This window comes from Athalia rosae, chromosome 1, assembly GCF_917208135.1.
Source record: "Athalia rosae chromosome 1, iyAthRosa1.1, whole genome shotgun sequence".
Taxonomy (NCBI): Eukaryota; Metazoa; Arthropoda; class Insecta; order Hymenoptera; family Athaliidae; genus Athalia; species Athalia rosae.
Window position 1 is genome coordinate 16,927,905 of NC_064026.1, and position 18,542 is coordinate 16,946,446.

Sequence of the window (18,542 nt, forward strand, 5' to 3'; positions counted from 1 at the left end):
ATTCGAAAGGATCTTTCAAATCCAATGAAAATAAAAAGCGAAAAGATATAAAGACGTTCGAGTATATGAGTAAATATTCGGGAGAGGAGTAAGAGTCTTAAAACAAAGAAAAAAAGCAAGAGAAAAATGTGCAGCAAGTGCAGCGAGTGTTGCCAGGGTTCCAGGCACAGTGAGGACGCCAGTCCTACTCCAGGTTCCGATTCTGACCCTTCAGGTAATTGATACCAAACAATCGCCACGCTACTTATAGCCACTGCTGCCATTGCCTCTGCACCGCTGGTGTAACACGATTCCAGTCATTTGACCGGATCACGTTCCTGCATCGACTCGCATGTCGAACAACCCACTGTTATTGCAACTCTTACACCTGCCTCCATATTGCCACAACTTATATCCAAGCAGTCTACGAGGTTTCACCGAATTCTAGTCCATTTCTAAATCCGAGTGCCCGATTCCGAACTTTACCTGTCAACTTGCAACAGGGATCGATTTTTTTTTATTATTATTATTTTTTTTATATTTCCTCGCGAAACTCGGACCGTTTCGTACCGACGATCTTGAGGGGTTTGTGAATTTTCACTTCCTGACACATTTTTTTTCTTTTCCTTTATCGCTTCAACGCGAGAATATGTCGATTTTTTTTTCATATATACGTGCGATAATATAAGCGAAGCAATCGCGTGCATGAGTATTTGTATAATCCTATACATGGGAAAAAGTTTTAATCGCCGTTTATTCAAATCCCCCTCAATTCCCATACCGAGGCTATATTTTAAATATGATTTAAAAAATATGCTAAAGAGCATTTTTATTACTGTAACCGGTGTACATGTAATTGTATAACTTGTTAACGGATTTATTTATATTTCAAACGCAACACTGCGCGCCATTTTTTACCAAAGGGAAAGAAATTTGAAAAGGAAAAAAAAATACGGTGTACAGTATATGGGTAGAACTACGTTCTAAAATAACCCGTGAAAGAAATTTCCCGAAGGAATTATTCGTTTACTATCTAAAAAAGAACGGAAGGAAAAAATAAAGGAAGCTGAATAGGATCGAAAAAGATACGTTTTACTGGAGTCGGTACCGAACAGGAATACCAGAGGGAACGTTCGTCGTTCTATACTTTGGATAAATAGATTGTTTCGCAGTTTTCAAAATCTACATCGTTCTTATTCCCTGTTGCAATATTATACCTCTGATTCATCTCCAATATTTCGGTTGTAGTGAATATAAAAATGTAGATGGAATCAGGATTCTTCGAACTTTCCAATCTTTCGTAAATCAGAAATTTCGGATCTGCGATCCGCGCGGCTTTTTTTTGAACCTTGTATTTAACCATTTGCCGCAGCATAAACTCGAATCTTTTTTTTATATCACAATTATATTTTCTCTATTCGGTTTACAGAGGAAGAGTGGAATCCCGATGGGAAAGGGAGGCAATCAAACGAGACCGGTGAGTAATTCTTCAAATTCTTAATAAATTTCGAGAAAAGAAAAAAGAAAAAACAAAACAAATCCCGTGAAAACTCTTATTCCTTGTTCAAACGTCCTACGTGAATCGGGTCGAATTTTGTCGACATCAGTCAACGTCCTCCGAACAAATCTATCGTGCCGCGGAATAGATCGCACGTCGTATCACACCGTCTAGACTATAATCTAAGCCTCCCATTTAACACCTCACACCGCGTTCATCTAATACCCACCTCCGCTATCTCTCTTCTCTTTTGTTTACGCCCACTCCATGAGATAACGAACGCCCTCGCAAATCTTCCAAAGAAATTTTCATCTCGCCGTCTTCAATTGACCCCCCCCCCCCCCCCTCCCCCTGGCTGCCATTTAATCTTTCCTAGCGAGGAGAAAAAATGAAAATTCGCACGTCGAGTAGTTTCGAAAGTACCTGGATAACCGAATTTCGCAGCTGTTTAGGCATATTGACGTTATCGTGGAGAAGCCACGTTAATTCCAGAGTGGGGGGATGATTGGAAATTAACGGACGGGGAGTTTATGAACGCCTACGCGTTTATCACGTTTGATAATTTTAATGAATTCCCGATGTACACGTTTATGGAGTGCGCTATATCGTCACCCGACTATGTACAACGCTTATACTATCTACACATATTTTACACCTCTGGAAATATCTCTCTGCAGCGATATTTCGACGAGAGACGTGACGCCGCCCCGTTTACGAGGGATGGGGAGAAAGGGGGAGGTTGGCAACCAGACCGACTGACGCGTAATTCGATTCCCGATGATGCATCCGTTGTACCACCAACGTCAGAGTTCGCGCTTGTGTCTGTAGACCGTCGAACGTTTCGAGAACCGATGGAAATCATTTGGAACAAGAAAAAAGTATCAGGTTTATAACCAGGTTAAGAGTTGCGGAAACTAGGTTTTGAAAAAGCGTCCTCAGGCGAAGGACAAAATTGTTGAAATTAATGTCCGGACGGAGAAACGCAGAAAGAAAGTGACGTTCAATTATAGGTGAAGACAAAATCAGTTACTAGCTATGAAGAAGAAGGACCGAATGATAATTGACGCGTTTTCTGAAATAGGCGAGAATTTTTAACTTTGCTGATAATTGGGAAGGGTTTTGTTGTTTTTTGAATGAGAAATGTGATGAAGTATTGGAGCGTGATTCTTCAGCTTGTGGTATTTTTTCATACCGTTGCAATTGGATCTCGGGGGCTATGCGCGCCTCGCTGCGTTTTCAGCCCTGTAATCAAATGCAGTTCCCAGACGTCTTTTACTCGAAAGAATTATTTTCCCTAGTTTTTGTCATCTGCGAGCTTAAAATCCGCGAATCAGCAAACTCTATTTGTTACACCTGATAACTCTGTAGATTTATTATATCACGAGAAAAACCGCGGCGTAGACTAGGGGTTGAAAAAAAAATTCACGAATCGACAATTTAGTTTTTAGTTTTCAAATTCCTTTTTTTTTATCTTCGTCGGAAATTTGAGGGAAAAACAAACTTTTTTATGCTTCAGAAACTTGAAAAATTCATTTTAACGAGATTGTATGTGACTATCGGAATTCATGAGACGAATATCTTTCAAACTTTACATTTTTGTGCGTGCAGAGAAAAAAAAAAACGAAAAACGAATGGAAGGAAAAAAACGAAAGAGGTATACTCGGTCGAGTATCGGATATCCTAATGTTTTGTTATATATGTATAGTATATTTTTCCTAGTTTTAAAGAAGATATTATGAGCTTAACTTAACCCCTCGAATCAGTGAGGTCACTGCGGGGTTTCTAGGGTTTAAATTTCGCCCCCCGCTGGCATATCGGCCACGTTAGAAATTGATACCTTAGATGCGGAAACACCCACGTTCGATAATCCTTTCCCTTATATTCGTCCCTCACTCCAATGCCTCTGCAAACGTCGGGGACCAAATTCAAATTCATTATTTTGCAAATTACCAATCGAACTTTATGTCTTCACGCTACATGCGCAACATCAATTGCCGTCCTTAAGTTCAAATCTTTAGTTACCGCTCGAAAGCTCGGTAAGTTGACTTTTTCAACATCCCCCTCATCATCGATGAATCGGAGAATAAAAAGCATTTTTGTTTCGGCTGATGATCAATCCCGTCGTCCCGGAGTTATCCAAGCGTGGTTTTGGTGGTGCCATCTAACGTTGAGCTTTCAACTTCGCCGATCGTATTCGTATTCTTACCCCCGCCGACAGTGACCTAGGTAGAGGTCGCGAGTACCGCCAACCTTGCATCGAGAATCGCGGGAAAAATAGGTCCACTTTCTTACCAACAATTCTCGATGTTGGTTCGAAGATCAGTGGTTTGAATATTTGAATGAAGCTCTGGAAAAGCAGCATTTTTCCCCGCGTCTCTCATCCGCCCGCGCTGTTGCTGCTGCTTTTTCTATCTGCTATACTTCGTACCGCAGGTATGTAGTAACTATGTACCGTACGTACGTACGTGTTGGTATGTACTTGGTACGTATGTAACCCGTCTAACCGAATTTTATTCCTCCACTCTACGAAAGTATCCTTCTCCTCTTACCATTTTCTGCCGCTGCCTCCACCGGCGTCGTTTCTCCTCGAAGGAAAGCGTCGAGGCTTTTTCTGGAAATAGAAACCCGTCTATCTGGAAAGGAACTTACGAGAAAATTTTACGACCTAAGGGTGGACTAGACACCCGAAGAGATATACTCGGATCCTTCTTTTCTTTTATTTATAACTGTCCTCTTTCTTCCGGATCTATTTATTACTTTCATATCTCAAAACACTTTGGATTAGAATTTTCTATTCATAAGAACAACATTGCTTGAAAACTTGACGAACTCTTGGAAGCTTCACATACGCTGCCTGGTTACTCGCCGGATGAAGGAAATTAAGATGAAATAAAAATTGCGAAGGGAGAAAAAAGACTGAAAATGAAATAAAAAGAAATCGCGTAAGCTGCGGAGAAGCTCAACCTTGTAACCGTGGAATACGACGGTATATAAATAGTGTGGGAATTGTACATTTTTCATTTTTATAAAGTTCACGGAGAGATATATTTCCTAGCTATGGTACCACCTCACCGATTGTTATCGCAATTCTTCTACTCTGAAAGAAAACTTTTCTCTTCTCCAGGGCGAAAAACTTTTCGAACTTGCGATGATCTATAAGCGCATCCCTTTTTCATCTATTAATTTTTTTTCGTCGTCCTTTTTCGATGTGCCGCTGGTAAGCACATGAGACAACAGTGAATACACGTAGCGTTATATCAAAGTTTGATTCGATTTATATACCATCCCATTCGTATTTGCCTGTATGTATCAGCATATATTATTCTACCGAGATTTTTACCTATTCGGTAATGGTGATAAATATGTGAAAAGTATCGGGTGCAGATGTACTTACATAATTTTATACGCATATACGAATCGACTCTTTGAATTGATGAAGAAATAAATTGCTGATGCAAATAACAAGGAAAAATAGTGTAAGCCAAATCCTTGAGCTTTCGGGTAATTATATCTTTAATCATAGGCTCTACTCTCTAGACGAACACTCGAGACGAATAACGGACCTTTACACCTCGTACGGTTCAGATAACTTGCTTTCGGTCTTTCGCCTAATTCATTTAACCCCCCAGCAGCCACTGTGTTATCTGTAGAAATCTGAGTAAGCAGTGCGGTTATGAATTTTTCTCTGAAGAGCTTCTCAAAAATGATTTCTTTTTATTTATCATCTGTAATGATTGGTTCTTTCGAATTTCCGAATCGGTCCCGGTATATATAAATCGCCGATCTACCCCCGGCATATCTTGTTTCCCCGGATAAGGGGGGAGGGAATCTACCCTCCATTCCCCGTCTCACAGAAATATGTTGAGGCCGCTTTCTTCCCTGGTCAATATTTGACCGTGATAGGGTAGGTAGCGTATGGGGTTGAACGCAAAAGCACATTTGGCAGTTACTTAGACTTGAGGTTAGATGTCGCTGGCGAACAGCTTCACCGCCCCTATTTGAGCTTTCGCCTCTAGCGGACGCCGGTGTAACTAGAAATTGTTTTTAAAGTCTCGCCTGCGTGAACCAAGTGAGGACAACGCCACGCCCAGCGTCATCCCTTGAGACCGGCTGCGAGACAAACCATACGAAAAATAAAAAAATTTTTAAAAATCAAATTTTAAATAATCTTAACAGAAGCCAATTTACATAGTCGAAAAACGAAGGAATCTATGAAGATATCTACATCACCTTGAAAATTGAAAAGCGCAAAAAAAGTTGATTTATTATCTATAGAGCCCAATCGTAATTTTTGGCAGCATGTATTGGGGTAAATAACATTAAGTCTGCACACGTGGTGCTTTGTAAAGAATGATATTAAAAATTGAAATCTGTTGAAAAAAGAAAAACACGCGTCTCTACTTCGTCTGGCAAATCAAGAGCTCGTTGAACTTTCGAGCTTTAATAGCAAACGATATAATCTAGGTAGTAGCGACACCCCACGGATTATCTTCAAACTAATATTGATTATAAAACCGTGTAGTGGTTTTTTTTACTCTTCAACCGCTGGCGGTGGTGCACGCGGGCCGGTTTGCTCGGCTGTCTGTAGTTCTGAGGATAGATTTTTGAACGGTGATTTGTTATATTCAACATGATTGTGAGTGAAGGAGCAATAATGTGAAAATTGAAAAGACAAAAACGCCATAGACAGTTGTCGATAATTAAATCGGATCTTATTTCATTTATTATCACTTTTTTCTCCATTTTTTATTTTTCGTTACACCTGTATTCCCGTACCGTTTGAGAGGGAAATAAAAAAAAAAGGTTCTGAAACGCTAAGTGGGATAAACGTCCCGTAAAGATATGTAAGTATATGTTGTATGTAAATTACCGCTTAACTGTGAAATGAAAAAAAAGAAATCATCGGTTTTTGAAAAAAGCTCACAACAAGTAGGAACCGTTTATTTGAAATTTAATTGCGAATTTTTGCAACCGGAAATCCTGAGAATCTTTGTCTGCCCCACAATTAAATTGCTGTTTGGGTTTTTACCAAATGTACAAACTAGTTAATACAAAATCTACGTTCGTTTTTCGTCTTACAAAAATTAGACTGAACTTGAGCGAAATACAAATCCAAAATTTCAAGCCAAAATAGAGAACTAAATTCTGTGCCCATCCTAGCATATTCCGCAATTTATAACAAAGGTACCGAATAATCGTCAAGATAAAGCGTTGAGGGTAGATTTTCAAAAAGCATTTCTCCTATCCGTTTTCCGCTTAATTTCCCGTTTTTCGTCCTCGCTACATACACCGTAAAGCAAAGGAGGAAACGATCCTTCAGGTATACGTCAGCATGCGCGTTGACTAGTGTCAGAATTTTCCGGTCAGACTGATTTCAGCATCCGATGGTATTTTTTTCCGTTCACGTATACCGTGCGAAGTATTCGCCCTCCGCAAAATTTCCATCCGCACCAGCCGGATCGGTCGATCCGTAAAATCCTTCTCCGATTTCTACGCCCTCACTTCGTGCGTGTGCTCATCATTCCGCTCGTTAGTACCTAGAGCACTCGGCGTCTTTCGAAAGCACGTAATACATCCATATAAATATCGTCGGTGTACCGGCTCCTCGCGATACGTCACGAATACGGAAGAATACGAATGCGAATAGGAATACGACGTCGACGTCGACGAAGGTCGTAATTCAGGCGGGACTGGGGCGTCGAGGCGCCGTTATAGCTCCGTTGGCGTCGAGGGCGGCGACGAGGGGTAGCGAAACAATCGACGAGGGCTGACATTGCCGGCAAGGGCCAACGTCCCGTCACCGATTCCCTTTTTTTTCTCTCCTTTTGCGTCTCTGTCCCTCCGATTTCTACTCCTCTCTCTTTTTTTTCAAGCGCGCGTCTATCTCTACATCACGCCTTCCGTGCCTTCAATACATTTCGTCTACTACTGCACTTCCGCAAGTAATATTTTCACTGCGTGTATTTACCGTCCGTCAACCACGTATTATCTTATGCGGTGAATTTTCCGTCTCTTCTTATTCCGTTGTACACCTCAGTTTGTTTTTTCGGTGCTCCGAGTTTGTTTTTTCATTTCAATCCGCGTGTGCCTGTTTTCGGACGGGTGCTTTTTACGTTGCAGTTGCACCATTGTAATATCGCGTCACTCGTGGAAAATAGCCTGTCGTTCACGATTTTTCTAGGTCTTCTTCTAACCGTTTTCATTATTTTCCTATTTCCGTTCGGAAAATTGAAAATACACGAGAGAAAAAGGCGTTGAAATTCTAACAAAGTCGTACGAACTCTGCGGCCTCGGCCTCGTCATCGACAAAAGTTTTCAAAGAGAATTCCGAAGCGGGAGAGATGAAAGGTCGGCGTTGATTTCAGTTTTCACGCGATCGAGAAACAAACGGATATCTACTTTAATCCCTTCGTCACTCTCCTCTCAACCGCAACTCTACTCATAAGATCCCCCGACTTAAAACCGCGAAATCTTCTCCCCCGCCAACCCGACGCACAGATATCCTGATTTCGATTCAGCTCCCGTTGCCGTCCTTCATTTCTGTCGAATAATTCGATCCGAGTATCCTATTCCCTCATCTTCTTCCTTCTCTTTCTTACTCCTCCCCATAATCCTGCCGTGATTGTCGTCGCCGCGTCAACGTCCAATACCGTCAGATTTTTTCTGGACCATTTGCCGCGCAAATTTTTTTTTTTCTCTTCTCTCCCGATCGTTCAATTAATTGTTTCGATCGGCTGAGTTCTTCGGGTTTATCACTGTACGGTATACATCGGTTCCGTTCTTCGAAGGTCTGCGTCACGAAGATCATCCGCCATCACGTACCAGCCATAGCGTTATGTGATGGTTTTGTCAAGTGCAGTATATATTGACACTCGTATCTCTAACGATCAGCTGAGTTCCTTCCGCTTCCGTTTCATTTTTCAATCCGTCTATTCCAATCCAAATACATAGCCATAGGCCGTCGGAGGTGTGGCGATTTGCGTAAGAATTTTTCATCGTCAAAGTTTTTACCAGGTGTAAAAAAAGATGAAAAGTGGCAACGTGAAATACATACTAAATACATACTGAAATAATTATTCACACGTAGGTACTCTTTGGCGCGAAAAGCCCATTAAATTTCCCGTCCATAATTCTGCACGGCGATACGGCGGGCGTAATTATAAATTAATTAACGATCCCCATAGAGGCAACTAAAAGTGAAGGCACCGACGTTTTTTTAGTTGCCATTATTGTTGGTTAGTTTTTTTCTACCTTTTAGCTTGTTAAAAGTATCGGATGTACGTACAACCTGTACGAAGCGTGTAACGTACGTGGGCCGTAGGGAAACGGCCAATTTTCAAATCCCGGATAAAAACTTAGAGGCTTCGACGAATCCCGGCGAATTTTTCATTTTCCAGTAAAAAGAAAAGAAAATAACAAAACAAAACAAAACAAAAAATTACATATTTCCATGAAAAAAAATGAAAATTTCCGCGCACATGTTTATGAAAATTAAAAAAAAAAATTTTCCACTCGTTACCGAGAAATAACTGCGACAAAAAAAATGGAAAAAAAAAATTTCCGTTCAAAGCTTGCGCTTTGAGCATTCGTTACAGTTATTTGCAAACAGGCCGTTCTCTATTCTCAATATTATTCATTTATTTATATTGTTTCTCATTCTCCTGTATCTGTTCACCCTCGATACGAACCCATCGTGGTGATTAAACAGGACAGTCAAACAAGTAGAATCGATCTATTTATACGGCAACTGGAAGCACAGTCGTAGTAGTAGTGGTAGTTGTAGTTGTAGTGGTAGTAGTATGCGTAAAACTGCGCGCTAGGCTCATTGAGACAGTTTAGTGTCGGTCCAAAAAACAATAGTCCAATTAAACGATCCCCTCGTAGCTTTAAAACTGAATATTTGACAATACTTAAACGATCGAATCACATACACGTGTACATGATGCAGTATTTTTAATTTCATTTTTTTCTTCTTTCTTCTTCCGATTCTGACGGCTTATTAATTGTCGAATTTGATATCCGTTTTACGTAACGTATGAAAACGGACAACTGTTTAGCATTCGACTGTACACGCCACCCCTATAAACTCGGTACCGAGCAGCTTGTTATAACAAGATTAATACGCAGCATCAGCCATATGCCATGTAGGGTTTTTCCCACACTCCGTGATATTCTATAGACGAATGTTGCATTATAGAGTAAGATATCAATGGCTTCGATATAAGTATACGTGTAATGTGCGACCATCTAGTGAGGAAACCAGATGCCCGTCTCTGTATGAATAAAATATCTGGATGATGCTTGAAAATCTAATTATACTACTATTATTATTGCGTTGAACGTGTGTGTAGGTACATCGCTTCCGGAAGTGATCTTCTCTTTATATCAACCCCATGCGTGCACGTACACGCATAACGATCATCGTATTTTGATGTGGTTTGTGTGCTGTAACACAATATGGATGCAAAGGTCTTTTTGTTCGGTCAGGATGAAATAGACGCTCGATTGTACCGATTGTTTCTCTTTTTTCCTTTCTCTTTGATTCGCTGGGTTATTGAGATGCGAGTTCAATTACGGCCGATTAGTGAAAACCGGTGAAAAATATCGCGCAAATTCATAATTCGTTGAAATCAAAATTTCATCAAAGAAAACAAATAATAGGAAAGTCAGGAAAAAGTACACGATTCACATACATAACATAGTATAAATAATAAATTGATTTTTTTATTTTTTTTATTTTTATTTTATTCTAAATTCCTTCAGTTCGATGTAATTTTATCTAATTTACGATTGACAGATAAGAACTGACGATCGAGTCGTGCACGTAGTAAAATCTATAGGTTTTTTTCCAGTTGACGAATGAATAAAACGTGAGGAAAACACGCGATGGAGGTAGTTAAACTTAGAGAAAAAAAATTTCAATTTTTTGGCGAATGGCCTGCAGTGCTTATGCGTGAGTTGAATATAATGAATAATAAATATGTATGTCCGTATTACATGCGACAAACTGGTGAAAAAATTCTCGTCAATCGTCGGGATTATTTATGAATTTTTTTTACAATTTAAAAATTACCTGCTCTTCTTTATTCACCCGTGCGTTACAATCCTGCGAAGTTGTTCGAAAGTCGCGAGAGGCGATATACTACAATACGGGCGCAATGTGCAGTTTCACAAGTAACGTATTTACATACATGAATGAAGAGAGAAATCCATTCTGTAAATGGTTGTGTGCACCGCGGCTGTAGATACCGGAGGAGAATTCAGGGTTGTAAGTTCGCCTGCGAAATATCATCACCACCAGAAGCGGCAACGGCATCTTATGCAATATGCATGCCGCCCCGCTGCAGCTTCGGCTCCAGAAGAACGAACATTAAGTCGCCCGATATATACGCCTATTCAAATTTTCTGGGAACCAAGCCAATGGTAAAGCACAGCTAGTAATCACTGCGGTACGTCGTCCTGATCCCCGAATTACTCCGAATATATTCCTCCCACTTATCTACTCTGTTACGTCCCACGGGTACCTCTAAAATTAAAAATTTCGAATATCCCCTAGATTATAAGCAAACTAAGTTTCTTAGGATGACCATCCGAACCTGGGATCTTGCGGATGTGCCGGTCATAAAACCCCGGCATAATCTAAAACAGATCCCTAATCCACACAGACATTTGCAGCTCAAGACCCTTTTGTTCTTTTTTCTTCATATTGTAAACCACTCCGAATTCAAAATATTCCGTAGTTCCATGTATAAATTTCAATCTTATAATACAAAATCCGCAAAAATCATGATAGAACCCCCGTTCAAAAACGCGAATCAATGATTCGAATTTAATAGAAATTTTCCATTTCGGAGTCGGTAAAAATCCAGTTTGTTCATTAAATAATAGTAACCTTTGAAAAAACGAATAATTTCTCGAAGATGGTCATAAAACTCAAGTGTTGTACCCCATAAGACTACCCCAAAACAAACAGACCCAAGTGGGAGAAAAACCCAACCAATGGGATATTTTAAAGATTTTGGAAAAAATAGATAATCGCACACGATTGGAAGAACCCCCAAAAAGAAATTCTAATTAATCGTGGGAATTTACAAAACACCGCCCCCAAAATCTCACTATAAAAACCGCGTCTCGCACTAGCAGTACTCATAGTATAATAGAGAATAGTACATAATGTAGTTAGTCGTAGTAATAGTCAGTAGTCATAGTCATAGTTACATAGTTAGTCTAAATCTTAGTTCAGTCATAAAAAAACATTCATATTCAAAAATTCAAGAAGTTCAGTTCGAGAAAAGTTCAAGAAAAGGTTCAGTCAAGTCCAGTCAGTCCCTGACGAGTTCCAAAAATTCATTGTCAGTTCGTCGATCAAACTCAGTCCAAGCAAGGTCTTGTTATTTTCATACATTCTCGTCTAATTCCAAATTCTTATTTTCCCAATTCACAACACTCCCGATTCTAACTTGAGTTTTCCGATCATCAGTTAGCTAGTATTCTTATTTTTATAAATTTTGTATTTTATATTTTATTTTAGAAATATAATCATTTATTCATTCAAATTTCGCCCTTATTTCAATTACCTAGTTCTTCAAATTTTGCCAATTTCAAAACTCTCAAAAGGAAAAGGTCTGTGAAAGCAAACTCGCTCACCATAGCTGTAGTTGTGTTCCTCATTGACTTTTTTCCTTTGAATTGTACGACCGTTGAGAAACTCGCTCGCCATAGCTGTAGTTATCTCAAAGGTCAAGTAATTCGTACGAGTTAGTTATTTCATAAATCTATAAGACGAGTATATTAGTAATCTCTAATGAGGAGAAGAGCAGGACGCAGGGTCCAGCTTCGTCGCCTCCAAAAACAACTCCAACAATCGGTTTCCATTCCGGAAAGCGAAATCCCACGGTTTATTTCAGAGCATTACGTTAATTCAGAAAACTCGTTTTCTTCACCTCATACCCCTGCAATTCCCAACTCTTCTAATTCCTCATCTCCCTCCAACTCTTACCCCCAACCCATACCGATAGAATTCAACCTTAAATATCCTAACTATAAAACAATCGATAAAACTGAAGGTCAAGAAGGTCAAGCATACAAAATTAAAGCACTCTTCGAATAAGAAAATCCTTCGCGAATCCAACTCACCCTAACTTCACCATTATTATTATTAACCACCCCTATTTCCATCGTTCGTACTGGTCTCGAGTCCCAGGTGAAAAGTGCTCGCACTTGGACCCAAAAAATCGAGACAAACTCCTGTTGCGAACGATCCCTTCCAACCAACCACGATCGGACGTAACAGATATAAATTTTTGGTGGCAGCGGTGGGATTGTTGACGTAACGACTCATATATTTTGTTGGTCCGTCAACGATCCCGATACCGTCGATTAAAAACGTGCACTCCAAAAACAACGAATGAATCAAATGATTTTGAAAAAGAAAGAATTTCTCGTACGAATAACAATGCGGAGGTTAAACGATTTTATTTGACGGTCAAGAATACTGTACATCGGTAATTCGGTGTCGAGCGGAGATACGTTCTCCACATGAAATTGTCCCCTAGCTGTTCGATGCGACGATGACTCGTGCAGCGGAAATTAACGACTTCAATTTACGTCGAATTACTCTGCCGCCTCGTTGTACGTATGTACGTATCGGTGTGTACGAACGTAGCGTGGTAACCATGTACCGCGGTCCGTGCTTCAGAAAAAATTTCAACTCCTAGCCGGAGACATGAAAGTACGCGTGGTAATGAAAAATAAAATATTCGAAAAACCGAGAACACTTCGTACTCTTTCGGGTTCGCGTGTACTTTATACACCAACTCCGAAGGGTGGTCGACCCAATTGGACGAAAACAAAAAGAACCATTGTCGAAGATTAACTTGAAAAAAATAAGAAACAAAAAAAACATCAGGCAATTAAATCCGACTCGACAGGCATATTTCTGCGAGAATAAAGCGTTCGTAGAAGACATACTCTGGACATTTGTTTTATTTTAAATATCAAGGTTACGAGGCGATCGCCCGCGGAGAATTAAAAATCACTCCGAATCGCGAGGTATCTCCTAGCTGTGCAATACGTATGATGGAAACGAAGTGACTGTATCTGACGTACATGACGACGTGTCCACATACGCATATAACGTATAAGGTATATACATAGTTTGTGCAGGTATACGTAGTACATATTCTGTAGAGATAGCGATGGTGTTCGCAGGCAGACACGGGCTTCATAATTACCACCACACAAGGGGCTGATTGGCTCGGCGCGTCGTCGCTGGTCGAAGTTGATTAGGATTTGCCTTTGGGATGTTGCGTTTGTCTTGGCAGACTGTTAATCCTTCGTTAACCTTCTTATCAACAATTATTCTAATTGACATTAACAACGCTTCTATGATCAGTCTCGATTTAACTGTTCCCGTGTATACCTATACCCGTGTGGTACAAAAACCATTCAACCCCATACAGTATATAGGTATGTATATTGCATAATTTCCATTCCAATTTGCAAGGGTTGCCTTTGCTGCATAAACCTCTGTGTTTTATGTCTGATAAGAATGAAAAAAAAAAAAAAAGAAAGGGAAGAAAAGTAAATTTACAAGACGTAGACACGGAAAGAAATAAAAGCTGCGGCTTGCGTTGGAGAATTTGAAATGAAACGCGGAGATGAAAGTGCTGAAGTTAATTACCAGCTATACACTCTGTATGCATACGGTATATTTTATAATACCAGAAAAAGAAATGAAATAGCGAACGAATTTAATCCGATGAGAAGCTTTCGACATTTCAGAGCGTATTAAGGACGTATTTTCGACGTTGCTCGTATTAAGGGCTCCAAATTTTCAACCTTCTCGAATAACCAGCTGATCTTAAAATTCAGGAATTTATTTCCGATTCAAGGTTATGTGTTATTCTCTGTGTGTGTGTGTGTGTGTGTGTTTTTTTTTTTTTTTATTGTAGATTTTCACCGTAAATAAATGCTTACGCATATGTATACTCGAACGCGCGTTAAATAGTTCACGCGGCTGCTCATAGGTCTTTTTTTGTTTCTTTATTTTCTAAAATAATATAGGCTCGATATTTCTTTCGCTAAAAATAAGCTATACGTGTGTAGTGCAGGTATAGGTATACCCCGTCCGTCCATGCCACGAGCGATGGACGCGTGGCTGGAGTTTGAAAAATCTTTGGAATGATATTTTTAAATCGCTATTATAAAACGGCCGCTCCGTCAAACGTTCGCGTTGCCAAAGCAAGCCGTTATACAATTGAATCGTTGACTTCCTCCCCTTTTTTCTTTTCTCTCTTTTTTTGTTTCCCGTATTTCTCGATTCGAATCTGAAACATGTCGCGCGAAAATAATCGTCAAGAGCAAAACCGGGTGGGGCGGAAAAAGTAAAAGGATGAAAAAATGTTCAGAAAAGATATTCGTCGTGGAAGAGACGTACCCATACATGCGCAACGTGTATGCTCTACCTGTGCGACGGTACATTATGTAAAAAAGAAAAAAAAAAAAACCGAAAAAAAAACTCTACGAGGCACGATGCCCTCCAGGGCACCCGATTCTTTGCGACTTGAAAGATTAAAAATGTTGCGTCTCTTCCTCAATTTCTACGTGTACGAGTGGAATTTTTTTGTAGTTACTCTTATTGACTATAATAATAATAATAAAAATGCACGTACGTGATATACGTGCATATCTTTGGCACAGCGAGAAATAAAAAGCGAAATTTAAAAATAATACCTACGCGCCCTGCACGTGTGGTGGGGAGATTTTCCATCCCGCGTACGATGAAACTCGGATAAAAAATTCGCGGACCTCAAATTCTACTCTGGGTGAGAAGAAAAATTTGTGTAAAAAATCTAGGGGCAGATAAAATATGATATTATATACCGTACGTTAGAGACTTTTTATTTCTAAAGTTAGAAAACCGTTGGTCGGGAATATCTACGAATGGTTCAGCTGAACATTTTCAATGGACTCGCATGATGTACCCACTGGATCTACGCGATCTAATATTACCAGCTACTCTATGTATGTGTATACCATCCCAGAACTGGGTCATCGTCTCACTCAACTACTTCTGCGACTATGCGATGCCGCTTGTATGCATGTATATATATACATACCTATACACATCTGTAAATTATATGTATCTGTCATATAGTACATACCGCACCCTCACAAACGCTGATATGTCGTCGCCTACTCATGTGTACCTTGATATATGCTGTACCTAATATTCAGGTTTCTCCTCCCTCCTCCCCTTTCTATAATGAAGCACGCTGCTTTATAATTAGCACTTCACAGCCTTTGTCTCCCATCCCTCTTCTTTTTTTTCTTCCTTTTCTTCCTTATTCAATCTTGTCCGTAACACGGGGAAAAAATTTCTGCCGAGAAGATTTTATTCTTGTACGAAAATTTTTGTTCGATTGCAAAGTTATATATTTATTTATTTATTTATTCTCGCTTGAATTCTGAAATTTTCGAATTATCCCGGGGATGAGGTGATTTTTTTTAATTTTTCACCGGGTACAGGCGTGAGTGCGGGGTTTCGATCGCGCGTGTACGGTGCGATTTACTCGTTATTATTACATGCAGGATTTAGACGAGTTGTTAAACGATCGCTATTAGGGTCAACGACTCCCTTCCACGCTAAGGCGTATGGAAAATGTAAAAGAGATGAGATGTGCACTTGAGAATTTCGACTTATATATCCACACCGACGTACGCGGTCGTATATACTTATGCAGCTACGCCTTTGATCTTATCCATCAGCGCGGAAGGTTTTATCGTCTGCTCGTGTAGCACAAAATTCGCGCAGGAACGAAGGAGTATCTCGAGTCTTTGAAATTATTCTCAGCTGATATATGTATGTATGTGTAGAAGGTTCTTTTCTTTTTTCTGTCTAAGGGCGTTGTGAATCCAAGGTTCGATTTATGAAGTAGCTCGAATGTGATTTGGTTTTCTTCCTCATGTATTAAAATACCTGTGTAAAATTTCCGTTTTATGCATGCGCTTTATGGATATACATGCGCGCGCGAATTGAATGTAAAATTTTTATTTCCCATTCGGATTCCTATACAGCTCGTTTCACCGGATAAAACTAGACACGTAAACAAACAGTCAACTAACTAACCTAATCTAACCTATTTTGGTCTCCCTTCGCACCGCATAATTTATTTCTGGACGTCGCAGGTTTCTGCCAAATAGGCCGAGCCATTGCTGAACTTTCGTTTATAGCCGCGCTAAAATTCCGCAAACCAGGAATTATTCGTTAAAACAATCGCAATACTTTAGCCGAGTTTAAAAATATTTTTACGGTCGATGTTCCGACACAGGACTCAATCGAATTAAGAAAGCACCCGCAACGCGTCTAAAGTTCAGGGTTAATCGATTAAGAAAAAGACTCGATCCGAACGATTACGATTCACGAAGACCGTTGCTTTTATTCCGCAGGTGGCACCGGAAGGGGTGAAGGTGAAGGTGGCACCGGTGACCTTCCCGGTGGGGGAGGAAGGCGCATCGGCGTCGCGGGGACCGGTGGAGGTGGTGGTCGTTCCCGGGACGAGCCACGTCGACATACTCTCAGCGGGGACCATCAACCGTCCCTCCATCATCAGCAGTTCAACTCTCAACTGCATCCGCTCCATCCTCATCATCTGCCTCCTCCACACGGACAGTACGGAGCGACTTCTAATCGACACGCAACCACCATGGACCTAGAGGTGCGTTCAAAATATACGTGAAAGATCGACTCGTTTTCATATGCAAGAAAAAAGGGAACGTTTTCAACACCGGTATTTTACAAGGTCAACTGTATTCCTACTTATCGATAAACAATTTTTTCCATTCAATTTTTTCATTTTCATTCGCTAATTTTTTCGGTGCACTTAAATATTCATGCATATTCTGCAGAGTTGTGATCGGCCTTGTTTATTTATGCGAGAGGTGACGGCGGAAAGAGCGACATTGGAAGATTGTGTATCTGGAAGGATTTCGATTAACGATTGATAGCTTTGGAATTGCGTGGGAAAATCTATGCGGAAATGACAGGATTGCGTTCGGAATCTGTAGAAGACCGAGCATGTTATTCGGCTGTCGTCTTCCGATCGAATAGTTGAAGATACATGATCAGATCGGACCGGAAGAGAAATGAAACGAGCTGTCATGAAATTTATACGTTTCCCGCTAGCACTACCGGACGATGAATATAAAATATCAACTCATATTCGCAGACCTTCTCGATCTTTTTTCTCATTTTTTTTTTTTTTTTTTTCCGTCTACCGCGTGTGTGAGAAGCCTGACAGCTGGTTGAAAATTGTCTCACGTATACAATTCTCTCGATGAAATAGCAAAATCCGTGAGCTGATGGGAATATTTACTGTATAGTTGAGCAAATGAAAAAGAAATATTCAACGAAGGGAAAATGGAATTAACGTTACGCCCAGCTCGTGTGTAGTATAGACTCAGGTGAAAGGAAGCCACGAAAGTAGGCTCTTTCGAACGCCTCAATTTAATCGGATCGATTTTTCGTCGATATCCTTCGATCGGGGTTTCAGCCCCTAACTTGTTCTACGAAAGGTACTGTAGCGACGTGCTGTTTTGTCGTATAAAACCGACTTTCGGAAATCCATTTCCTATAGGTAGATGATTCATTTCAGCGAATAGAAAATGATCAGGTGGTAGAACACTCTGCACCGAATATCCCGCAATTATGTGTTCAACAAATCACTGGAGTCTACAGCGGAAAAACGGGGAAAACGCGCGTTTTATTTACATACCTCAAATTGCGAAATATCTGATCGAATCAATAATTGCACTCCGTAAACGAGGTGAAGAGGGGCTTGGCGGCCGATAATCGATTCAATAATCGAGTCGATAATCGAGCAATCATCTATGTAACTAGGTCAAACTTGCCGCTCCTTGAGCCAGGCCTGCATATCAGGGTAGAAAAAAAAAGGTAAGGTGAGAGAAATCTAATTATCCCCCTGCGTGAACAGGGCAGAGGAGTAGCAATTTGCAACGATTCGAGTGGAAACGCGTTGAAAGCACTCGCGCTTGGTTCATTCGA

General features: G+C 40.3%; 1 protein-coding gene across 22 annotated transcripts in view; it reads left to right on the forward strand.

The window, feature by feature from the left end:
• LOC105689013 overlaps positions 1-18,542 on the forward strand; it is a 129,512-nt gene that overhangs the window by 63,062 nt on the left and 47,908 nt on the right. For 21 of the 22 annotated variants that reach the window (XR_007276800.1, XR_007276803.1, XR_007276801.1 and 18 more), the window contains exons 3-4: positions 1,409-1,456; positions 16,928-17,196. Coding sequence is in view for 19 of the 22 variants with exons in the window: in XM_048649379.1 (XP_048505336.1) it covers positions 1,409-1,456; positions 16,928-17,196 (317 nt within the window). In the remaining 3 variants the exon portion in view is untranslated. The remainder of the gene's footprint in view (positions 1-1,408; positions 1,457-16,927; positions 17,197-18,542) is intronic. The other variant, XM_048649400.1, reaches the window with a different exon arrangement.